Source organism: Meles meles, chromosome 11, assembly GCF_922984935.1.
Source record: "Meles meles chromosome 11, mMelMel3.1 paternal haplotype, whole genome shotgun sequence".
In the NCBI taxonomy this organism is placed as follows: Eukaryota; Metazoa; Chordata; class Mammalia; order Carnivora; family Mustelidae; genus Meles; species Meles meles.
In genome coordinates, this window is record NC_060076.1 from 73,459,050 (window position 1) to 73,485,025 (window position 25,976).

Genomic DNA, 25,976 nt, shown 5'->3' on the forward strand with positions numbered 1-25,976 from the left:
TCCATGTGCTCTCACTCTCTCTCCCTTTCTCTCTCAAATAAATATACAAAATCTTAAACACACACACACACACACACACACCTATACACACAGACTGGTGAGCCCCAACCCTATAGTTTCTGAATCAGTGGGTCAGGAGTGAAGCCCCTCTGCCCCAAATTTTCTAACAATTTCTTAGGTGATGCTGATGCTGTTGGTCCAGGAGTCATCCTCCGAGGACTAACAATTTAGGTTATACATGGATCCCTTTTCCTGGGAGAGGACATTTTGCTTTGGAGATCTAGGTAGACTCTTCAAAGTTACCAAAATCCCATGCTCATGGGTCTGACAAACCCTCTCAGGTCCCCTTCTGTCTTGTGCTTCTTGGGTCCTGCTCCCTCCCATATGCAAACTCAGCCTCTTCTTCTATCTCAGTTGTGAGTGAAATAAACCTCAGTAGAAATGTTTCAGGGAACCTGAAGAAAGGTGTACATCACAACAAAGAGAACACCTTCTCTCATCCTCAAGTGTCCCGTCAACTTCACCTTGCCGGCTCTGGCCTCGCTCCATTTTCTGCCTTCTATCTCTCCCCGCTCCAAGGTTTTTACCCAGCTGTCAGGAGGAAGAAAAACCCATCCCTGTCCATGAAGAGTGGCAGAACTATCACGTGTTGTTCTGCGGGCCCTTTCCTCCTACAAACGTCTAGCACAGTATTAGCCCAAACAAAGACAGGTTCCTTCTGGGAGTAAGTCTGGTGCCAGATGTTAAGATAATGATCACTTCTACTTCATTATTACTAAATACCCATCAAAATGACAACACCGTAATAACCCTCTGGATCTATCTACTATTACCCTTTCTCTAAGTATCTCCAAATAGAATCTGACATCTTTAGATCTTTGCCCCTGTCATCTTTAATTTTTTTGTTTTGTTTTGTTTTGGTTTTTGGCCTGGAAATTTTATTAGGTGTGTTCATTGTATGTGCTTCTTTTAGGGAACTATGTTTGCAGTCTCTGTCTGGATGGAAGGGCAGGACTGGTAGGGGAGGTGGGATAGCATGGGGTTAGTGAACATGAAAGGCCAAGGTAAATTTGGGGGCTGAGTTTTCGAAAATGTCATAAAAAAGTACACTTCAGGGGCGCCTGGGTGGCTCAGTGGGTTAAAGCCTCTGACTTCAGCTCAGGTCATGATCCCAGGGTCCTGGGATCGAGCCCCGCATCGGGCTCTCTGCTCAGCATGGAGCCTGCTTCCTCCTCTCTCTCTGCCTGCCTCTCTGCCTACTTGAGATCTCTGTCAAATGGAGAAATAAAATCTTTAAAAAAGAAAAAGAAATGTACACTTCACTATCTATCCTCATACCTTTTGGTTCTCTTTTTCCTTTCCAGAGTTTGCTCATTGGCTAATTATTGTCACATTAGTTTGGAACATGTGAAACTCAGTTTCTACAAGAATGTCACCCTGGATGTGGTTCAAAAACTGTGAAAACTGTAGATGGTAAGAGAATGTTGATTTTTGTCCCCTTGTTTCTCTTTCAGGCTTAAATGTCATCACAAAATGAAAACTTGATATCAGCTGTGCATTGGTTTATTATTTAATATTTATATTATTATTATTTATAAATCCTCAGTGTTGCTTTCATTTTATCAACACAGAGTTCTAGCTATCATTAAATATTTCCCAGAAAATAGCTTCTGGTAACTTCATTTAAGACCAAATCAAGTTTTCATGACTTCTCATATAGCACAAAAATTATATTAGTTCTTTGGTACTTTGAAATTCATTGAAAAGTTCAGGAAAAAATACTTGGGGGGGTGTTATATACTTTTCAATTACATTGGCCTCTGTCCTTGGGATATCATTTACCTGAACGATACACAAGCCAGGGAAATAAAAGCATTTGAGGAGTTTTTGGAGTTGAAACTACCATTTCAGATGTCCCATATTTCAAGAATTATTTGATTAATCCTAGTCTCCTCTGTGAAATCTGAACTTTCTGGAGGAAATCTGAGATTTCTGTAATGAGTTAATCTTTCAGAAAATAGAGGAATCCATAGAACAAATACTTCTGTATGGAACCCCGGAAATTTTTAGGTTTCAAAACGAACAAAACAATGGAACAGTTTGAGGAAATTCAGTTTGCTGATTTTCTATGTCTTATAAAAATTAACTAATAATTTGTTCATTACTAAAAAATATGAATTCAGAACTTAGAAGACATAATGGAATTTACATTATTTTCCAAAATCCTACAGGTATGGCATTCCTCCACAAATGTGTTAGTGGCAAAGAATTCTGTCTTCTTCCAATATCTCATTGCATGGTGCAAATATGACATCTTCCTTTTTTTTTTTAAAGCTAGATTTCATTTTATTCACCCATCTTTCTTTAACATTAAAGATTTACAAATTAAAGAACACATGTTAGAGTGTTAGAAATCCTGATTCTGTATTTCCAATTACGACATTAGTAAAAAATTAGTGCCCTAGTTCATTGCTGAGACTCTGGGGTATTGGTGAAAGAGCCTTATTTGAATATCTCATCCTTTGAATACTGAATTATAGAATACTTTCCAGAGGAATAGGAAGGGTTTTAGAATTTTATAGATCTCTATCTGACTGATCTAATTTGTCTCATTTTGTACCTCTGGGAACAGGAGCTTTAATCTTTCTTATTCTAAAAAAAAGATTAATATTTTAACATCTCCTCATATTATAGAATTGGGAACTTCCATGCCACATAGAAATGTATATTTCTCCATTATTTTCTATGAGTATAAATGTGTCTCTGATCTAACAATGCACATATTGCATTCCCTGGGGCTAAAAGTAATTTTTGAGCATTTGAGATCAAATTCATAGGATTTCCTAAGAAATCCATTGTGATCTTAGAACATGATTTGCCTTTTGTTAGAACGTAAGTTTGGGGGGGAAGTTGAATGTGTACTAGACAGTTCTAAAACAAGTAGTAAATCGGGGCACCGGTATGGCTCAGTCTGTTAAGTGTCTGCCTTTAGCTCAGGTCATGATCCTAGGGTACTGGGATCGAGTTCCATGTCCAGTTCCTTGCTCAGTGGGGAGCCTACTTCTCTCTCTTCCTCTGCCTGCTGCTTCCCCACTTGTGTTTGCTCTCTCCCTCTCCTTCTCTGTGTCAAATAAATAATAATTAAAAAAAAAACTAAAAAAAAAAATAAGTAGTAAAGTAATAAGGAAATACTGGCATGATTATTGTTCCAATGCCATCAACATTAAAATGCACACTACTGCCTAATAGTTGTTTATAATTATTCCTAATTTTAAATCCTGCCTCCTTTCCAAAGGCTTTAGGACTTTTTTTTAATAGGTAAACACACACACAGACTCACCCACAGATACACACACACACACAGACACACATACACACACACACACACAGCTGAGCAATGTGAAATTATGGTAAAAAAATGTTTGCTCAGAAACCAGGTAGAGAAACAGGAGAAATGGAACTGGGGTCAAGGTGAGGGAGGGCTGAATTTGGAGCTGCTGGCAGGGAAGGCAAAATGGGAAGCACCATAAAAATGATGACCCTTTTTGCCTTCTAAAACCCGGCAATTCTTTATCAAAGGCAAAATTAATACATCCTAAGAAGAATTTATCACTGGGTTCTTCTACAATACAAAACTAAATACAATACAATACAAAACTAAAGACCTTAACAGTCACACATGTCAGTCGATTGCATAAGATTCTGGCTGGGCAGTATTTCCTTATTTTAAAAAAATGCTAAACAAGTCACCATTGATAAGAGTTTCCACATTCTTCCTTCATGCTAGCACTATTGCTGTTGGATGACTGCACTTCTTTCCCTGTAAGCTGAAATACTATGTTTTTATTGGATTTGAGGAATTTTCAGAAGCACGAAGGTAGAGAATTAGTTTGAAAATAAAGACATCATTTGCTAGTGCATTTCGTTAACTTGAGCTATGAGAATATGTGAAACATGTCCTTCCCTCACTACTTCACATAAAGCAGGGTTGGAAAAATCCTTTTGTAAAGGGCCAGAGAATAAATATTTTAGGTTTTACAGGTCAGATGTGTCTATTCCAACTACTCAGCTGTGCCCATCTAGCGTGAAAGTGAATGCACAGGACTGTGTTCCAATAAAATTTTATTTATGGACAGTGAGTGTTACAGTAGCACAGAACATATCCTTTCCTTCAGAATATAGCTGGTCTTCAACTTCAGATATTCTCACCATCCCTCACTAAGGCGACAAAATTTAAAAATGTACTTGATATTCTCAAGTTTGATGCTATCTTTCTCCTTGAGAAACATAAAGTACTTAACATAAAGAAGTTTCATACACTTACCATGCTTAGAATTTAGGTTCCACTGTCTCCACTCCACATAATTGGGGGTTTTGCTTTTCACCTTTTTTTTTTTTTGGTTGAAGATTCTCCATCTTTATATTTGCATTGTCACTTCTGACCTGTGCAAAATAAAAGAGACTTTCAAGAGTCCAAGTATTATTTGATGCTAATGTTTTCAGGAAAATAGAATTTTAGTAATAAAGACATTAACAATATACTAAGTTAAATATGCCCAGAAATACTCCCAATTAAAGCAAGATATAAATTATTTTTGACTTAAGAGGTAGACAATCAAGGAATAATTGCATGGTACTGTGTTGAGATCGTATAAAAAGGAATCCATTTTTGTATGTCAAACATATCTACCCCCCATAATAAAATAAAAAATGATAAAATTTTAAATATTGGTATTTTCTTGCCAGTATGTACTATTTGTTTATAATGTATTTAAACTTTTACCTGAGATTCCTGATTGGTAAACTGCAATCTACTTTTAAGTCACTCAGTGTGTTATGAGAGAATAATATGTCAATTAACTCTGGAAGGAATATTTTCCTTTTATATGCTATACATATTTAATTGTATGCACCATGGTTTTATATGTAATACAGCAATGCCTACTATTTTATTTCTTCAGAACTTGTATCAGGGCATTGTAGTGGCTTCTAGGGAGCCCATATATCCCACAGGGTCATGCCCTTTGACTTGAGTCTCTATTGTGACTATTTCATGCCAAGGAAGTAGGTGTGCACTGTCTTTGGCAGGTTACCCAGACACTGGGTTGAGGATTCACGTGGACATGGAAGGTAAGCACAGTGGGGCAGGTAGAACAGTCAAGGGAAGGAGGATAAGCAACAGTGCACCACTGACATCAAGTAACGTCACCGTAGATAACTTTGTCTCAGTCCCAATGCTGAATATTGTACGGGTCAACTCAGTGTTGCTCTACAGCGAGGGCAAGGGGGCTTGACCACCACTACTTTCAGAGGAGATACAAATTGCTTGGTATCTACAGTTAACTAGACACGCAGGCAAAGTAAACTCGAACAGCCTCAAGGCTGACTGTTGGGTAGAATGCATAGGGACAGGGCGGAGCAAAAGAGCCTTTGGTACTTGTGCCATGTACAAGTGCCATGGAGCACTTGAATCGGGCGATCTGGTTTGAATCCTAGTTCTAGTAGCTGCGTGATTTTAGTCATAGCACTCAACCTCAGATTTAGTTTTCTTATCTCCCAAATTGGGAAGCCTAACTTTGTGAAAGGATATTTAAAGGATAAATAGGATTGCATGGTGACAACATAGGGAAAGGATCCTGGGCAGAGCGAATATTGTAGATGAAGTACAGAGTCTTAAAAAGAATGCTTAATGTTTGGGAAACAGCATGGCTGGAGGACAATTCCGCATGTGCAGTAGGTATGGAGGAGGAAATGGGGCCCTATGGGGACACTTGAGAGGGAAGCACAATCTCTTTTTGGAAAGTCAGGGAAATGAGGGGAAGTTGAGGTCTAAAGCAGGGGAGGGGAGTATCAGGTAAATATTGTAGACAGAGCTGAAGTGAGAAATAGCCCATCCCACTTCAGACAGAGATGTAGAAAACAAAAAGGGTGTAATATAAAGCCCAACTCAAAGCAAAAAATGTGTGGTACATTAAAGATGGTAAAAATTCTTTACTGCTCCTCTCATTGAGTGATGGTGACTATTTACCCTCCTTTTGAGTTGGCACTGGCCTTAGTGATTAGCTTGACCAATAGAAGGTGGCTTAACTAACACTGAAGAATTCTGAGGCTGGGTTTTAAGAAGCCTTGCAGCCTTGGCCCAAGACTCTTTGAACACTCATGGTTGGAGCCCTGAGGCACCATGTAGGAAGTCTAACTGTCCTGAGGGAGGGGCCATGTGAAGAAGCTGTGAGAACCCATGAAAGTAAAAGCTGGACTAAAATTTGAAAATTCATCAATATTATTATTCATCACATTAACAAGATGATGGAGGGAAAAAACCACTATCCTCTAAACAGATGCTGAAAGCATCTAACAAAATCCAAAATCCATCCATGATAAATATTCTCAGCAATGCAGGAATAGAGGAGAAATTCCTAAACCCTATAAAAAGCATCTACAAAACCCCTACTACTAACGTTACAATTGACGTGGAAGAGTGAATGATTCCCCCATGATTAGGAACAAAGCAAGAAGATCTGTTCTTACCACTGTAATTCTACATTGCAGTAGAAGTCCAAACCAGTGCAATATAGCAAGAAAAAGAAAACACACACATGGGAAATGAAGAAGTAAAACTACCCTTTTCTTCCCACAGATGTCATGACTGTGTAAGGAGAATAGTCTAAGAATTCTACCAGATAACTACTAAAACTAGTAAGTGAGTTAAGCAAAGTCTCAGAATACAAGTTTGTCAAAATTCCAAAATCAATTGAATTTTATATGCTGGAAACAAACATATGAGGTATACAACATGTTTATTGATAGGCAGACTTAATATTAAGATATCAATTCTCCTAAAATTGATCTACAAGATTCAACACAATCACAATGCCAGATATATAAGTATAAATTGAAAAACTGATCTGAAAATTTATATAGAAATACCTAAGACCAAGGAATATCCAAAACAATTTGGAAAAAGAATAACAAAGCTGTAGAACTTATTCTACTTGATTTTGAGACTTACTATCAAGCAACGTGATCAAGACCATATGGTCTTGGTGAAAGGATAAATGTATGAGTCAAGAAGACAGATTGAAAAGTCCAGAAATAGACCCATACGTGTATGGTCATTTGATTTCTGGCAAAGGTAATTCAATAGAGAGAGGATAATTTTTTCAATTTCAATTGAAGCAACTCTATAGTGTTCTAAACAGTATAGACACCATTTCACAAACCAGAGAAGGGTAGACATTCCATACTAATTGTCTATAATTCATGATTTCCCAAAGTCTGATAACTTCCAACACATACACACACACAACAATGCTGTATAATGATTACAGAAACAATACGCAATCAAAGAGGAAGTTTATCTGGATGGATCCATAATGCTGTATTTTCTTAAAAAAAAAAAGATCTGACAAAAATGTTCATATTTGCAATTTTGGGCATATCAGCGTTACATTATTCTTTTCTCTATTATCCAGATTTACTTAAAGAGCAAGTAAATCACTATGATGTAAATTTGTGGACACGTTCTTTTTTTTTGTAAAATCTTCAAAATTTTCTTGTAACTTCCTTAGGAACAGCAAGTCATGGCAGATATTCATGAGAGAACTAAGACTCAAGGTCTTGCAGGGGTGCCTATGTTTGAGAAATTTCTGAACCTCCTAATTGGTCCCTCAGTGGTATGCCATTACTTGGATATCTTGTGCCATCTTAACAGGCTCATTGGATCTTTCTGGGGCAGAGTAACTGGAATGTTAAATGACTTTGAGGAAAGCTCTTATACCTGAAGGAAATCCTATAGGGTAGATTACAACAGGCTTCCACTAAAAGCCTCTCCCATTTTACTGAGTGAAGAGGAGGTTAGGGGGTCGTGCTAACTCCCCGTTATAGGAAATTGGATCAATTTATGATATTATGGCAAAGGAATAATTTCTCATGAGTCATTACCCTGGTCATTGGTTTCCCAAAGAATGTTCTCAAGATCACTAACTTGGTGGAAAGCCGTCAGAAATTGAAACAAAAACCAAACCAAACCCAAAACCCTACTTTCATAGTCAAATACATTTAGGAAATTTTGGCTTAAGCAAGTATAAACCGCTTTTTTTATCTCATCCAAGAAGGGGCAGAATAGGATTCTTTTCCAAATTTATTTGTGTTTTAGAAGTGTATTTGATCACATAATATCTTTTCACTGTTTTGAGAAACACACTCTAACAAGATTATCTCTGATTTTTAAAATCCTTGGGTAGCCACAGAGCAAGCTGATCTTTTTCAAAGTCATGCTAATAAATACAGGCAAGCTCTCTTTACCTACTAATTCATGGGCTCTAAAAGGTTGCTCTGTTATCTCCTATTTCTCACTAGCTGTTTCTAGATGCTAGAACAGAAAAGAAATGCTTACTATTTCTTTCTTCTCACTCTTTCTTGAAAAAATTAGAGACAGATTACATAGCCCTGGCCTTCCCCTGAGTATATTGCTGAAGGTATTCAGAAGCATTTCTCAGCAACTTGTGAATGGCTTTGCAGAGGCATCTCATGTTTTAGATAAACTGGAGGTTCCTTACTCTTTCTATAAATCAATTATTTTCTCACTGATTTACATGACAATTTCAGATGGTTGTCAATTTGTACTTGTGCCTAGTGAATTACTCTCAAGCTTTATTACTTCCTCTTATTTCCCCTGATTTCCTCTGTCACATGCTTAATAATGTATAAACAAACATTTAAAATATTGTTCTGTAGGTTCCTAGTGGGTTGCCCCACTAGGAACTTCAGGAATCTTTTTATAAGCTCAAGAGTTCTTTCAAAATACAATTCCTAAATAGAACTGACTAGAAAGCCCACAAATAAACCCAAATACAGAGAGGAATTGAGTATATGCCAAAGGTGACATTTAAATCCATGGGGAATAAACAGTGTTAGAACAACTAGAAAAAAAGTTAATTCTACAACTCATACCTGACCCAAACCAAATTCCAGACAGAATAGAACTTTAACTTGAAAAGTAAAACCATGAAAAAAAAAAAAAAAGAGCATTCCTGTGCCTTGTTTATTTGAGCTGACATAATTCATACTAAGCAATGACTTTGTCACAATGAAATTGTGGAAACTTTGGTAGGAACAGAAGGATCCAACTCTTCCACGAAGGCTGGGAAATGGTTTGGTTAGACAGAAGAGGGGAAAATTAAGTTTCATATTTACATTTTGCAACAACAATAATAAGGAGCTATTATGTTAATTACATCATCAAGGGGATAGTAGGAGTGCTGATGGAATCTAAAGGGAGAGATATTGAGTATATGAAGTGGGACCAGAGGGACTCTGAATGTCCAGATGAAGAGTTAACCGTTGGTTCTCTTTTTATTGCAGAACCTCTGGGAATTTATGAGCTAGGATGTAGGTTTTCTTAACCATTATTGACATTTTTGGCCAGATAACTCTTTGTCATGGGAAGCTATCCCTGTGTATGACAGGATGCTTTGCAGCATCTCTGGTCTCTACCTACTAGATGTTAGCAGCATCTTTCCCTGGACAAATTGTGCAATCAATAATGTCTCCAAACATTGCCAGATGTCTCCTGGGTAACAAAATTACCACAGATTGAGAATAAATGAGCTCTAGGATGATGGAATAATTGGCGTTTAAGATGGACTGTCCGATTGTGGTTGTGTAGAATGAACAGAAGAAGGTCGGCAGGACAGGAACCTAAGAAAATGTCTTAGAGATTATCCAAGTACTTTAAGTAGGATCATTGTTACAATAAGGGCCCCTAATAAAGTACAAGTCCCTCTCTCTGTTATCTTGTATGGTCCCCTCCCACATTGAGGGTATGTGGGCTTGCCTTGTTGACCATGTTGGCTTTGTTGGCCACATTGGCTTGCCTTGATCCATATTCATCAGCAACCATGACACAAGCTGAGGCTTGAAAAGCATTCGTGCATTGGGATTTAGCCTCTTGGAACATTGCCCCCAGGTAACAAAGCCCATACTTAGCTTCTTGAAGACACAGGGTTCAACTAACAACCAACACCAACTTCCAGATATGAGTGAGGCCTTCTAACACCATGCAGCCACAGTGAAACCACCATGACTACATAATCTTAGGCAAGCCTGCAGAAAAACTACTTACCCAACCCTGCCCAAGTTAATAACCATGACATTATGAACAAATGAAATGGTTGTTGTTTTAAATCACTAAGTCATTGTTGTGTTGTTATGCAATGGTAGATCACTTAGAGTGGGTTTGGAGTAGATCATTATCACGGGAAATGAAAAGATGTGTACACAAGACATTTGCAAGGATCTGTATTTCTTGATGACTTTTCAGTCAAGGAACTCAGTAAAAGGGCAAAGCAGGTCAAAAAATACAAGAATTTAGAAACTGTGGGCAATGGTCAAAGTGAATTCAGGAATGAAGTTGCAGGAGCAGTCTTCAAGAAAGCACTTCTAGCAGTTAAAAATATTAACTCATCTATTTTGAAAACTACAGATATTTAGTAATTACTAACAGTGTAATGATAATAATACTTCAAAGGTTGAGTTTAACAAGTCTATTTCTAAAGCTTTAAGGGCATCATCTAGTTAGCCACTTCTTCCCTTATATGGAAAAATCAATCTTTAGAATAAACAGGAAGGCACATAAACTCAAAATCAATAACAATTTATATTGCAATAATGATAAAATTCATTTTGATGTGTTAGCTGTCCACTTGCATGGAACTATATTCACTTAGCAATTAGACTGCTAAGATCAGGGCCTCTAATGGAATGACTCTCATAATTTACCAGTTAAATTTATAGATGATAATTATCATGATATTTATGGCTTGATAGATGCTGAGCATTGACTCTGTTTATTGTACTATTCAAGAATTAACAGTTCCTCAGATGGTTAGCACTTATGGTTAGTCTTATGTTTATGAACACCAGCCTGGAGGGATGTCTGTCCAGTCCCCTACTTTATTTTAATAATAATAAAAATAATCAAAGTTGTAAGCAATAAAGAAAATCCAGAATGAGATAAAAATAGAAATACAGAGTCATAACTAAAAGAAATGGCTGTACATAAAAGAAAGTCTAAAGCGGGGAGGGAATGGATAATGCAAATAAAGTAAAAATAACCCAAATGCATTTTTCACAAGCTATTAGAATCACTGGAGGGAACATATGCATAAGTCACATGACAGAGTGAGGAGGGTCTCTTGGAAACAGGGTAAGATTGAAAAAAGATCAAAATGATCGAATTTTTAAGATCTTGTACCCATTAAGCAGTCAGTATCAAAAAACAATAGCACTGCTGAAATAAGTGTTTAAAATCAAAGGGTAACATGCACTTGGACATAAGATTTCCCTAAGATTTATCTAAGAAAATTAAAAAAAAAAAAATCACCCTCGTTTTTAACTGTCGCTGCCTGCCAGAGGATTTTGATTACTAATTCTTTCTCAAGTTGTGGAGACATGGACCGAGAAAAATTATTCGGATGCAGGGATCTGGAAGATCTATGTGATTTCTGATGTGTATTGACGAGTTGGAACTTAATGTTAGGAGGTCATGGATTAAGGAAAGCCAGTACAATCAGAAAATGGATTGTTCTGGTAAATCTCGTAGATTGGTTTGCAAGAAAACTTATATATGCAGACGTTTACCAAAGTTCCGGAATTACAAGAGACTGAAATATGCTTAACGGTAACCAGTTTAGGAGTCCTACCCCATCTTCCTTTTCTCTTTTTGTCCAGGTAGCTTTGCACACTCCTGCTAGCTCTTGGCTTTACCGGAGCAACCAGTGTTTTACTCCAAAGACCCTGGCAAACACTACCGCTGCAGCCCCGGTTCTGGCTGGGTATCCCAAGTCCAAGAGGCCCCAAACCCGGGCTCTGCTGGCTGGAGGCTGGCGCAGAAGGGACAGCGGGTTCTGGAGGCGTGGGAGCCCGAACCACGCGTCGTCCCTCCTACCTGGCTGGGGGAAGCCAGGCCGAGCGGAAAGTGTGAGGGCCGCCCCGCGGGGCGCTCAATCTGGGGCGCCCACTGTTGCTCTGTATGTGGAGTCCCGCTCCCAGCCGGGAAAGGGCCGCGGAGCGACCAGCGTTGGAGCGCCACGCCCCCGGCCCGCGCAGGCGCCCCGCCCTGCCCGGACATTCCTGCAAGCGGCCAAACCAGCTTGACGAGGCCGACTCGCCCCGGCTCCCGGCGGCAGCAGGTGGCCTCGGACTTCCCGCCATCACCGCTGCCCCAGCGGGCCAAGCGCCTCATCGCGCCCCGGAGCCCTTTGGGCTACCCTCGCCGGGCGGGATGGAAGCGGACGGGGACCGGGAGGAGCTGGCCCACCTGCGCACGCTCTTCGCTGCCTGCGACGCGAACCGCTCTGGGCGCCTGGAGCGCGAGGAGTTTGGCGCGCTGTGCGCGGAACTGCGCGTGCGGCCGGCCGACGCAGAAGCCGTGTTCCAGCGGCTAGACGCTGACCGCGACGGCGCCATCACCTTCCAGGAATTCGCGCGCGGCTTCCGTGGGTTCTGCCGCGCGGGGCGGCACCGAGGCTGGGCTCCCCGGGAGCCCGCGTCCGCCTCAGCCCAGGCGGGACCCGACCCCGAGGACAGCCAAGAGGAAGAGGGCGACGGGGACGCGCTGGCCGGCCCCTGGGGTCAGGTGAGCGCGGGCCAGGCTTGGCAGGACTTCCAGGCGCGACTTGGAGAAGAGGCCAAATTCATCCCCAGGTGCGTGTGTGGGTTGGAGGGCGGGAGGTGAGGATGGTGTTACCTGCCCTCACCGGTGCCCTGGCATCTCCCTCTTAACCCGCAGAGTGAGCAGATCTACTGGACCTACTGGACCCAGCTCTTCTTTCTGAGTTGCTTTTCTCTCAGTCCAACTATTCAGAGGGCAGATCCCCCTAGAGTTGAAGAAAGGGAGTGCGTTCAGAGTCAGGGTTTGGGGAGAAAGTTTCCCTTGCTCACTTCTGGGCCTTGCAAAAGTCACTTTATTAATTACCGGGGCAGCAGTGAAATGCACAGCATCAAGAGTTTGTTCCCAGACAGAGTTTAGGAGCGCTCTCCAGATCTCATCGCACCTTCTAGCAAGGCCCCCTGGCTGCACCCTGGAGCCTGAACTGCGGATTGTCAAATTGGTGTCCCTGATATGTAGTAGTTCTTGTATTTGTTGTTTTTCCTACAACATAGAAGACGAAATATGTTGGGCATTTGTATTGCAGGACTTACATACTCATTGATACCTACCATGTATTAGGCATTTTACAGAGTTCATTCATTTAGTTTTTGCAACAACCCCGGGATGTGGATTTTCTCATTTCTAATTAGAGAAATTTAGACCCAGAAATATAGACCCGTGAAATGTTAAGGAACTTGACTGATTAATGAAAGAGCAGGGATTTGGTCCCATATGTGGTTGAACTGAAAAACTCTCTTTTATACAATGGAATAAAATAATATAATTATATTATTATATAATAATTATAATAAGTTATATAATAAATTCTACACTCTATGGCTCCGACAGAAATGATATCAGGTTACTAACTTAATTCTCAGGGGGAAAGGAAATGCCTGCAGGGCCAGGTGTGGAAAGATGCTTAGGTTTTATTCAAGAGTAATTTGCCTCTGTGCTTTCCTTCCTGTCATGGTGTGTCTTGAACTGCTGTATTCACTTCTTCCTCAGACAGTCTCAACATGTTAATGCTGTAAAATGTACTCCTGCTCTCTGTTTGGATTATGGTTAAAAGGCAGCTTGCATATCTTAGACATAAAACTCAAATCAAATAGCCCTGGGAGGATCAGTGGTCTTGCTCACGCATTCACAACTTGGACCTGCTGGCTTGGGAGTCGCACTTCCTCCTCCTCCCAGCTCCTCCCTCCCGTTTGGAGAGTGAGGCATGGAGAATGACTCACTGCAAGTATGAGAAGGAAGGTGTAGAGAAAGTGGGTGTAATACTCACCTTTTCTATTATTTACAAATGAGTTAAAATACAGTCTAGCCACTGGGAAAGTTGTAAGCATCACTACAAACTATATTCTTGGAATTATCTTTTATCTGTAACTTGGTTTAGGTCCAACTAATTACAAAAGGCAACAATTTTAAGAATCAGGGAAGATGAACCCAGGGATGTTTTACACACGAACCTATGCACATATCTACTTTTTACAGTTGTTAAGTCTCAGCAGCAAATACTTGACACTTAACCTTGAAATGATTAGGACGGTCTTCTTAGTATCAGTATAGAAACCGGGTTTTAATATTACTGGTGGTACTGTTATCATGATGACTTTCCAAACTCTTCAAAGGTTGTTAAATTTAATGGGCACCAGAGTCACCTGGTAGACTTGTATTTTAAGCCACACCCCCTTGTGACTGGAGATTAACAAGGACAATATTTGCCTTCCTGTGCTTGTTCAAGTGGAAAAGAACTAAACTGAGTTGCTTCATCTGTCGTTACCATGGCAGCCAGTAACTGTTCTTGGTAAATTTGATGGCTTCTATTCCACTTTCTCATACAGCTGTTTACCTTCCTTCCTCTCATCTGAATGCGGTAAAAATCGTTTATCATCGATAATGCTGTTGGCATTATTTCAGCCAAATTAATTCTGCAGACGTTAGTGAGTGCTTATTTTGTGCCAGACACTGTCGTAGGTCCTGCCCTAGGTACCTGGGGACAAAGAGAAGGATGAGATGTAGTTCATGCCTTCAAGAAGTTTATAGTGTGGGTGAAACATTTCTCAAAAATTTCATCAAAGAACATCTAAAGATAGAGGGTTAAATTCCATATATAGCGAACATAGCCCAATAGTAACCAGGAGCCGTCTTTGAAGCCTTGAGTTTCTATTTTTAAAAAATTCATGTGTTTGTTCATTTTAACTCCATGATATATTGGGGCTTATTTAAGTATAAAATATCATATTTTCCCCCAGTGGGAAATTGTTTCTCTAGGAAGGTGTGCCATTTCATCGGGTGGCTTTTTTCCTCATCTGGCACCCCGGTGGCTTCTTGTCCAATGCGTATCCAGGGGGTTTCCATGTCCAGGTTGAGAAGATGAGTCATCAGATATTAGAATGTTTGGCTCCTATAAGGAAAAATGTGGTAGTGTTGACAGAATTTCCAGTTGTAAGACCAATCAAAGTCCTGGTTTAAAAATATAAACATGTTTGAGTTAAACTCCCTAGTCATCAGTGTTGTGGTCTTAGAGAAGAAATAAGGTTGCACCGTAAAAGGATGAAAATGGTCTCTGGGATGTGTGTCAACTCACTCTTCAGTTGGTTTTATTGTAGAAGATTGAAAGACTCCTTCCCCTAAAGGGGAATGTCTTCAGTAGTCAAGTGACTGTTAGCCTGAGCTAGGAGGTGTACATCTTCTGCCGGGGCAGGATGGCCATCACCACCTCCTGGTGACCTGGAATTAGGTCGGCCAACAGGTGAAACCACAGTGGGCAAGGCAATGTGGTTATAGAAGAGAATTCAGGAAGGAAGATTGTACAAGGCCAAGAACCCTCCATGAAGTGGGGAGAAAATATTGGGTGAGAGACAACAGACTTTACTAACCTAGTCTGGCCAATTTTTTTGTGCGAGGCGTGTTATGAAAGGGAGTTTTGTACCTAGTAGATACTTAATAAATGTGCTCAGTAAATGTTTGCAAAATGAACAGAATAAACTGACGTTCTTTGATTCCTTGATTCATATACTGAGAATGCAGTTCATGGTATGTGTATATCCTTTATTTCTTTTGTTTATTCTCCTTTTTTTTTTTTTTTTTTAACATTATGCTGTGACCTGGTCATGTTGTTCCAAGTTTGGCAAGAAAGGAAGGAAATGGTGTGTGGAGGTGTGTGTGTGTATTTATAAACATTTTACCGGGGTAGTGGGATGGCAAAACTCTCTCCTCTAGTTGGACCTGAAGTTTTTCAGAGTTTTCTCAACTCTGTCTTTTGCAGTTGTAAGTATTATTTGTGAATTGATTACACTTTGATAAATCAAGTTAGAACCGCATGTTTTTCACAAACAGAATCACGAGGATCCGGCTGGCACGAGCACCACCCTGGATTTGTGCGTGAACGCAGGTACGGCCACAGTGGCCAGATCAGGGACAGACCCAGGCTGGTGCTTGTAATGTAACAGGCGTTAGTGTGATTGGTGACCTGCCAGGCAAGGCTAGGCTGTTTGTTGTTCAGACACCAAAATCTATCCCCTCTGCTCAGCTGTTTCTCTTGGTTTCTGATCCCCCCCCCGCCCTCCTCCCACACAGTTGTAGAGAAGGCTTTTCTTTTGATCATGTAGAAACTGAATTTAATTGAGAAGAACCAAAACTACCGACTTGTGAGCTGTGTATGGGTTATCAAAAACAGTGTACTTCAGCATATTCGTGTCACTGTAGTGATGATTATGAAAATCAGGAGAAAAAGATCAGTGGCTGAACACCAATCCCACATAAGCAGGACATTTTTAAAACATGTAGCTACAAGTAAGCAGAAGGATAGTTTCCACACTGGTCAGGGTTTCTTCTACATTTCCCCCTCTCGAGTGCCACATTAGCCCTTTCCAGTCTGATCACCTTTTTCCCTAATAACATGGTTGCTTCACGAACCCCCTTCTCTTCCATGATGTGCTTCCTCAGATGGGAAGGCAGAGAGCAGATAAAGGCAGAGAAACAGAACCTTAAGGGCTGGAGACTTGGAGCAGGAAGGGTGAGGGGAAGGGAAAGACAGAGGTCAACAGACAGATGGAAAGATTGGATAGTGCCTCAGTTTCCCCTCTCTTTCCACTGATCAAGTTCATTGCCATGAGCCACCTTGTGATGGGGGAGGCAGATCAGCTCTGCTCCACTTGACTTTAGCTCTTGAGTATCCTCAGAATGTGAGCATCTTGATGCTTTGGATGGTGTTTGTAGTATTTGAAGATACATTTTTCACTCATTTGGCAGGAACATTATCTGGTGTTCATCCAAGGAGGTACAGACTTATTCCAGCCTTGAGGCACGGCAGTGGGATGGACCCCCAGTCCTAGAAGGGTATTAAGCATGTTTTTGCCAATGTGTGATATTTACCTCTGGCCCTGGCTCTGAGATCTCTGTGTTCTGACCACATTCTTTCCAGAATTCTCTGCTTTTTCTGGGTTCAGAAGTGGGGTCTTTATAGATACATATTTTCTAACTGTTGTTGTTCTGCTGCTTTTCCTTTTTTCCTCTTGAGTATATTTTCTACTATAATTCTGTGTGTCATTACTCTACTGCTGAGTAGAAGTCTGTCTGTTGAGAAGACCAGAGCTCTGCCTTGGATCTAATGAGCCTTGCTCCTGGGCTTTGTAGTAGTCTGTACATGGCTTGGCTTTTATGAGCTCTACTTGTTTGTGGTCCCTCCTTGTTTTGATATTTGAATTTTATTTCAAGGTAATGATTTCATTTTGGCCTCCTAGCCTCAGAAACATGTTCTGGCCATCCTGTCCTTGGAGGATTATCTGTCTGGCCAGATGGTTAGGGGCCCTGCTCAGACTGTGAGGTTCAGTGTTTTGTTGTCAAGTTCTTGATAAGAGATTATTTATCCTGCCCTTATGGTGTGGACACAAAGAAAAAGGCTTCAGTTGGGGTATCCTGGGAAGACTGCATTTCAGGAACCACAGACTGTTCTCTTAGCTGTCTTTTAACCTGAAGTTTTGATTGACTCCTCTCCTAAATGACTGATCAAATTCATGGTCCTACTTCTCCTGTCACTTTGAGAATGGAGACATTTTTGCCTGTTTCTTCATTTCTGTCTGGGTTACATAATCTTAACTTCATTTGGAAAATGGAAGTAGCTGTATCGCGCTGATCGGCCTTGAGTGGAGGTTTGGAGGCTGCCAGCAGAAATGGGACCCTGTCGGGGATGAGAAAGAGATTCAAATGTCTGGGGGTTTTTTCCTTCTAAAATGGTGTATAGAGTATACATTCTTGCTTCATGGGTAACTTGTTAAAGCTTGGGTAGCTCCCCATTGCAGTATGTAGTTGGATGGGAGAGATGGGAAGAGATTCCTCATCATGGATATTCAGGCACCTTCTGTCTGATGATATTAGTCTTATATCAGGTTGTAAAATAGAAAGCAAACACTATATTCCTGAGGAAAGTTGTCACAGGGAATATATGTATGACACATGATCTCCTTAGAGTTAGTTCCTCAAAAAGGAATTCCATTGCTTCAACTTGTAAATATTTGGGATTTCCCAAAGTATAATTGCTTTTGTCAGAGCAGTTATAAAAGGAGCACAGTGAATTTTGACCCTTCAGGGCTTTGTATGTCTTATAAAAAGATCTACAGATGCAGTTTGGACATGTTTCTTCAGTTCTTTCTCTCACTCAGCGAATGTGCCTGCCAGCATCCTAGGCACTAGAGAGACTTTGTAGACTTGACCCTGACCTCCAATGAGCGTATTTTCTCGGTTTCTTAAGTACATGGGAGTTGATACCTGAAGGACCTGGGAATGCAGTATAATCAATGAAACTATACCTCCTGGAGCATACCCCAGCCTATGCACATTTCTGAGTGGTTCTCAGATCAGGGACTACAGACCATTTGGGGTCTCTACATGTATACTTGGGGATCTTAGAATACTGTACGTTTTTGTTTTCATTTTGACGAAATAAAATACAAACTAATTTGCACACATTTGGAATCATGTGGATGACTCGTACCTTACAGAAACTCCCATGGTCACTGTAGCATTCTTCACTGTAGCCAAGAGATGGAAGCAATACAAGTGCCCATTGACAGATGACTGGATGAAGAAAAGGTATATACTTATGATAGAATATCATTCAGCTTTAAGAAATAGGGAATTCCTACAATAGGCATCACAGATGAACCTTGAAGAATTACACTAAGTGAAATAAGCTAATCACAGAAGGACAAATAATGCATGAATCTATTTAGATGACCTATCCTTAGTAGTCAAACTCTTGGAAGGAGAAGTAGAAAGGTAGGTGTAGGGGCAAGGCAAGGGGAGAATGGGGAGTTGCTGTTTGATGGGTATAGGGTCTCAGTCATTCAGGATGAAAGGAGATTTGCTTTACAATAATGTGTCAACAGTAGCATCCTGTAAAAGTTTTGTTAAGAAGGTAGAATTTCCAGGGTGCCTCTGTGGCTCAGTTGGGTTAAAGCCTCTGCCTTCAGCTCAGGTCATGATCCCAGAGTTCTGGGATCGAGCCCCGAATCGGGCTCTCTGCTCAGCGGAGAGTCTACTTCCTCCTCTCTCTCTCTGCCTGCTTATGATCTCTGGCAAATAAATAAAATCTTTAAAAATAAATAAATAAATAAATAAATAAATAAATAAATAAATGAAGTTAGAGTTCCTGTATGTTTCTCACCATAAGAAAAAAACTTAAAAGAAATAGGAAATTTTTTTACAGAAGAGAAATTGAGAAGGTCCCAAAGTTCTGTGTCTTAGCTTGTGTCTTTTATTTTTGAGCTGTCCCAAGTACAGGTTCTTTCAAGCTTTGCCCCTTTAATGTACCCTTACTTGCTGTTTGTGGGTGAGCAAGCAGAAACACTTGAGATAATGACACATTATTTTATTTATTCATTTAAAAGATTTTATTTATTTGAGAGAAAGAGCACGAGCAGGGGGGAGGGGCAGAGGGAGCTGGAGAATCAGACTCCCTACTGAGCAGAAAGCCTGATGCAGATTCAGGCTCTATCCCAGGACCCTGAGATCATGACCTGAGCCAAAGGCAGACACTTAACTGAATGAGTCACCCAGGCACCCTGAGATAATGACACATTTTAAGGACACCATCCCTACACACACACACATATTAGGGGCAACCACTCCCTTCAATTTCAATTTTTTCAGAATTTAACTTTGGGACATTTTATGAGAAGGTTCAACCATGAAAGCCCATTGTGATTATTTACAATTATAAAAGTATGGAGCTTGTTCAAGTGGCTGTTTTGTTATAGTGATATCTTTGATCAAGAATATTTTTTAAATGTCTGGATATAAGGCAAAAAAACACAAGTGAGTTATTCATTCGAAAACCCGCGTGCCAGGGTGAAAGTGTCGCCTGTTGTCAGCGCTGTCAGCCACTTCGTAATTCTTGCCTCCACAGAACAGAGTCACAGTCTGCTCTGGGCTGGGCTGGAAGAATTCCAGAAGAGTCACTCGAGGGGCACCTGGGTGGCTCAGTGGGTTAAGCCTCTGCCTTGAGCTTGGGTCATGATCTCAGGGTCCTGGGATCGAGCCCCGCATCGGGCTCTTTGATCAGCAGAGAACCGGCTTACCCCTTTCTCTCTCTGCCTGCCTCTTTGCCTACTTGTGATCTGTCAAATAAATAAATAAAATCTTAAAAAAAAAAAAAGAAGAGTCACCTGAAAGTTGCTTAGAATATCCATGTTTGAGGACATTCGTATGTCATGTTTTCTGACAGAAATGTTATAAACCAGTGTTAGTGTTTGTGATGTAAAATACTTTTTCTTTCCCTCCTCAGGGATACATGGCACAGCACATACCTCCGTCTGGCAGATAGTGTTCACTTGGGGTTGTTAACAAATGAATTACAGAGCAGGCATTCTTGCTCGCACACATGCCTTCCTGAAAAACGTAATATTCTGCAAACACACAGGACATATGAAAAAAAAAAAAAAGGATGGGGCTGACCACTCAGTATTGTACACCTTTGTAAGCAGAACACTCAAAAAAACAGGAACAATCCTAATAAGGTACTAGGACAGTAAAAAAAGTCGTGTTAGAGTCTCAATGGACACAGAAATATAAAGTCTAGGAATACCTGTAGATAGTTTTAAAAAATAAAAATACAGGATTTTGTAGTTAATCTTTTTAAAGATGAAGGAAGCTTGAGGAAGGTGTGTAGGTTGTGGCTGCCGAGTTATGGGGTGAAGGACAAAATGCATAAAGCTCTGAGAGAACCAAGACAAAGCACGTGGACAGTCTGTGCCAACAGGACGGCCCCAAGTCAAGTGGACGTTGTGTCCCACACTGTATTCACCTGCTGTCTGCTGCTTCAACTCTGGGAATGGACTTGCATTTGGTGGATGTTACTGGGCAGGAGGGGGAGGCACAGCATTAATATGTTGGGAAATACAAGTTCTACTTTAGCATCACTCACCTATGAGCTAATTAATGCTCTAGGAACACAGTTGTGGCAGAGCAGCCCTAGTCTTGAGTACAGATTCACGAGGGGCTAGAGCAAGCCACAAAGCCAGGATCTTGAGTGAGGTTGGTTCCATGTGTATAGATTTGGAAGCTTTGTACTGGTCTGAAGGGATAATGCATCACCTTGATGCTAATAGATCACAGTGAATAAGCTGTCTCTAGGCCAGTGAAAATCTGTCAGTCCGCAAAAGTCTGCGTATTTCAGACAAGTTGTTACAATCCTAATGAGCCCTGGCAACAATTAAAAATATTATGATCTAGCTGAGCGTTGGGGCCTTAAAAAGTGACCTGCTCTGCCAAATGACACTTACAGTTTGCTCAGCAACTGAAAAATAATTCAGTTCTTATTGAATTCAATTTATTCAACTGAGTAAGTTGAATAATCTTTTTTAACTCCTTTAGGCAGTGCTAACTTGCATATGCTGTGAAGCTGGTAAATTTGTGTGTGTGTTTTTAGCACCAAAGCGCAATGATTCAAATCACCATGTTATTTAGGATTCCCTAGAGAAACAGAAACAATAAAGTGTGCGTGTGTGTGTGTGTGTGTGTGTGTGTGTGTGTGTGAGAGAGAGAGAGAAAGAGAGAGAGAGAGAGAGAAATTTATTTTAAGGAGTTGGCTCATTGATTGTGGAGGCAGGTGATTCCCAGCTCTGCAGGGGGGTAGAACAGGAGGCTGGAGACCAGCAAAGAGTCAGTGTGGCCCCAGAGTGTGATGGCAGTCTGCTGGCAGAATGCTTTCTTCCTTGGCGGAGGTCAGTCTTTATCTTACTGTCTTTAGTTAATGGGGTGAGTCGTGCCCACATTATGAAGGGTAATGTACTTTACTTAGAGTCTACTGATTTAAATGCTACTCTGATTTACAAAATACCTTCATAGCAATATCTGGACATGTATAACGAATATTTGAGTACAGTAGCCTCACCAAGTGGACACATAAGATGAGCCACAGCCACTAAGAAACTTTTTCAGATATTCTCAGTTTTTGAGAGTACCTGTGTCTTGGGAATCAGTTTTGAAAAGATCAAAGAGCATTTTTTAAATGCTTCTAGGCTGTAAAATATGTACCAAAAAACTTTCAGTTATTTATCAGAATCTAGAAATATCCCTGTACATCTCTTGTACCCCCTTCCAAATGCTGAGAAACACTCCAAAACAACATACCACATTTCTGTGGCAACTTTAAAGTTACCCTCATTTTTCTATCAGCCAAGAAACGGCTTTCCCTCCATATATTTATGGCTCTGAGGTGGGCCCTGAAGAAATGAGCTTATTTTTCTTTTCTTTCTTTTTTTTTAAAGATTTATTCAGTCATTTTAGAGAGAGTGGGAGAGAGTGTATGTACGATCGAGGGGAGGGACAGGAAGGTGAGGGTGAGAAGTACACTGTGTGCTGTGTGGGGAGCCTGATGTGGGGCTCAATCCCAAGATTCTGAGATCCTGACCTGAGCTGACACTAAGAGTCAGACACTTTATCTCCTGAGCCACCCAGCTACCCCCAGATGGTCTTAGTTTTCAAGCTCGTCTCTACTCCTCCATCCTCACCCTGCAGTCCCACTCTTTAAAGATTTTATTTTATTTTTTTATTTATTTGACAGAGAGAGATCACAAGTAGGCAGAGAGGCAGGCAGTGAGAGAGGAGGAAGCAGGCTCCCTGTGGAGCAGAGAGCCCGATGCGGGGCTCGATCCCAGGACCCTGAGATCATGACCTGAGCTGAAGGCAGCGGCTTAATCCACTGAGCCACCCAGGTGCCCCAGGCCACTAGCTTTTGGGGTGGTTTCTTATACAGCAATAGTCAATCTAGACAGGTTGCTTGTTATTTATAGTCCCATGGTGTTTATCTCTGAGTGGTGAGATTATGGGGATTGTTCTAAGAATGCTTATCTCTAGTTTCCACTCTCCTTTAAAAATGGATTTAAGTTATTAGTGTATTAGAATAAAGAATGAACTAGAAAAAAGCACGTACTGATTATATCCTTTTCTTCGATTAAAATCCTTAATGGCTTCACATTGGTCCTCAGCATGAAGTTCAAACTCCTTACCATGGCTTCTAAGACCCCTGCAGTCCCACTCTTTATCTCAGTATCTTTAAGTCTGAACTGAGCAGCTGACAGAAGAGGCGTTTTTGATTGAAGCAGCCTTTGCCCTGTGGCAAGCTGTGCCAGCATTGCACACTGCAGCCCTTGCCTGAGCAAACCATCGCTTGCTTGCTCCCTTCTTTCTTCCTTTTCCTCCTTCTCCCTCATCCCCACTCTCCCTCCTGCAAATGCGTGGGAAAGACATTATGCCAAGAAGTCCAAAGGCTGAAATTTTAATGAGAAACAGTAGGAAAGTCCTTAGAGTAGGGACACAGTCTTTCTTTACCATTTCCAACTACTAGTTTTGTTCCTGAGTTGGTAGTTGCTACCAAGGATGCAATTTGAGAGGCATAGGGAAGCCTGGATGTATTCTACCAGATAGAGGTCTTAAAATTCAGCCATAAGAAAGCCAGTGGTTCCATGCTCATATTCTTAGAATGAGGCATTTTTAGTTCATCAGGAGACACTGCTTTTAAATCCCATCTTTTCTCAGGCATTGCTGTTCCAGGGCCTCAGACTGCAGCGTTGGCAGCACCTGGTAGTGGTTCTAGAACTGCAGACTCCTAAGCCCCATCATAAATCTGCAGAAGGACCTGTATTGTAACAAGGTCCTTTGGTGATTTGTGCATGTATTAGAGTCTGCCAGGGAAATGAGAAGTGACGGTATGGGACATGGCCACATTGGGTTGGGAGTTCAGTATGAAAAGATAGAAAAGATCCAGAAAGAGCATGAAGATGTAGAAGGTAGCAAAGGTGAACTTCATGTACTCCAGAATTCTGCTTTGAGTTGCCTCTGGTTGTCTAAAATCTGAGTTGTGAAGCATTCATGACTAAATTACCCTGAAGATAAGTAACCGATAGTTCACCAATGTGAATGTATTTGTGAATACAATTGTGAATGAATTTGTGAATGTATTCTTCAAAGACAGATAGGCATACAGCACAGTGCACAGAGCTTACCTGCACACACCTTGCTGAATCTTCCCCGACAGAACACTCCCATAATCAGCATCCAGATCAAGAAACAGAACAATTTACCACACCTGCAGAAGCCCTCAGTGCTCCCTTCCAATCCCTGTTGCCCTCACCACCAGGTTAGTCATTATCCTTTGCCTGTTGCTTTTGTTGTTGTTACTGTTTTTACTTACACAGAGGGGCTCAAACAGTGTATTTACCCTCCTGTCCGCAACCATATGTTCGTGAGCTTGGAGTTGTACATCTGTCATTTCCATTGCTGTAGTGTATCCCTCTGTGTGAAGATACAACAGTTGACCCATTTCACTACTAATGGTCATTTGGGAAATTTCTGCATTGTGGCTATTACTCCTATAATGAACAGCCTGTCACATGTCTTTTGGTAAATGTATGGACACATACAATGCATTGCCTTTAATAATTTCAAAATAATTTAAGATCTCCTTAGAAACTCACGGTCATGATCGTGAAGCTTTCATCTTGGGCTGTAGTATAGTGATACCCCATGTTTGCAAAGATGGTCATTTAGCTTGGATTTTGGGTTCTTGTATACATTTTCTGTTCTTTCTGTAAGGCTGCTAAGTTTTATTTCATTATTGTCAGTTCTTCCTTCCTTCCTGGGTACCTTGTCTGCCAAAGATACACAAAGCACATGATCCCATATTTTAGAAAATGTTTTCAAACCCCTACAGGATTATTCCTGTACCTACAGTTTATTCCTGTACTGAGCAGGGGTGTCTCAGAGGCTGCTTTTCATTCTTTCTTGCTTTTCAGCCTTTTTTTTTTTAATTTTTTATTTATTTCTTATTTCTTTATAAACATATAATGTATTTTTATCCCCAGGGGTACAGGTCTGTGAATCGCTAGGTTTAACACTTCACAGCACTCACCATAGCACATACCCTCCCCAATGTCCATAACCCCACTCCCCTTCTCCCAACCCTGTTTGTTTTGTGAGATTAAGAGTCACTTATGTTTTGTCTCCCTCCCAATCCCATCTCGTTTCATTTATTCTTCTCCTATCCCTCTAAGCCCCCATGTTGCATCTCCAGTTTTTCAGCCTTCTTTTGGATTCTTCTTGGTGCCAGATCTCCGAATTTTAGGTGGCTGGGGTACTGCTGCCATTTTGAAATCATTGTCATTATTTTTTTCAGTCTTAATAATTTTTATTCCTGTGTTAGCCCCTTTTCCCCTCTGCTCATTTTGAAAGTTCCTCAAAGTAGACATGATAGTTCTAAATTATCTCTGTAGAAATTATGCCACTTAGATAAGCACGAATACTCAGTTATATTATTATGAAACATGTGAGAAGTAGGTGTCTAGCCAAGAGTGGGCCTGGGATTATGCTTGGATGAACCCATGGGAGTCTGGCAAGGTGCGAGCTTGCACCTGTCTCATTGGCCTCCAACCCAGCAGATGGTCACTGAAATTATTTGTAATGCTTTTTTATGAGTCTTAAGGAAATGCTACAAAAACTATTCTAGGAGGTAAACAGATACTACAACTTTGTGGGTTCTCCTTGTCCATTCAAATGAATTATTATAATAACTCTATTACAGCTCCTTCTTTAGTACTTGGATTGAAAGCAGCCATTTGATATTTATTTCCATTTTGTCTCTGGGTTTTGGACCAGTTGCACTGCCCACAGGGGATGTTATCCACACAGATGAGAGCGGAGGTCAGTTCATGCCACAGGTAACTGGAATGGCAACTAGGGGGGAATAAAGGTTTGGGATGAAAAATATAAACTGAGATAAATGTAAATACACAGCGCATTGAAATTCCTTTTTTCCTTTTTC

The 25,976-nt window shown here is 40.8% G+C and overlaps 1 protein-coding gene and 1 long non-coding RNA gene across 2 annotated transcripts in view; one reads left to right on the forward strand and one right to left on the reverse strand.

The window, feature by feature from the left end:
* LOC123952719 overlaps window positions 1-12,137 on the reverse strand; it is a 49,603-nt gene extending 37,466 nt beyond the window's left edge. Inside the window, exons 1-2 of the long non-coding RNA XR_006820697.1 lie at window positions 11,948-12,137; window positions 4,325-4,443 (exon numbers count right to left, since the gene is read on the reverse strand). This is a non-coding gene — a long non-coding RNA (uncharacterized LOC123952719). The remainder of the gene's footprint in view (window positions 1-4,324; window positions 4,444-11,947) is intronic.
* Window positions 12,138-12,147: 10 nt separating this feature from the next.
* LOC123952716 (ras and EF-hand domain-containing protein) overlaps window positions 12,148-25,976 on the forward strand; it is a 75,002-nt gene continuing 61,173 nt past the window's right edge. The window contains exon 1 of the mRNA XM_046022064.1: window positions 12,148-12,705. Coding sequence (XP_045878020.1) covers window positions 12,284-12,705 — 422 coding nt within the window. The 5' untranslated portion in view covers window positions 12,148-12,283. The remainder of the gene's footprint in view (window positions 12,706-25,976) is intronic.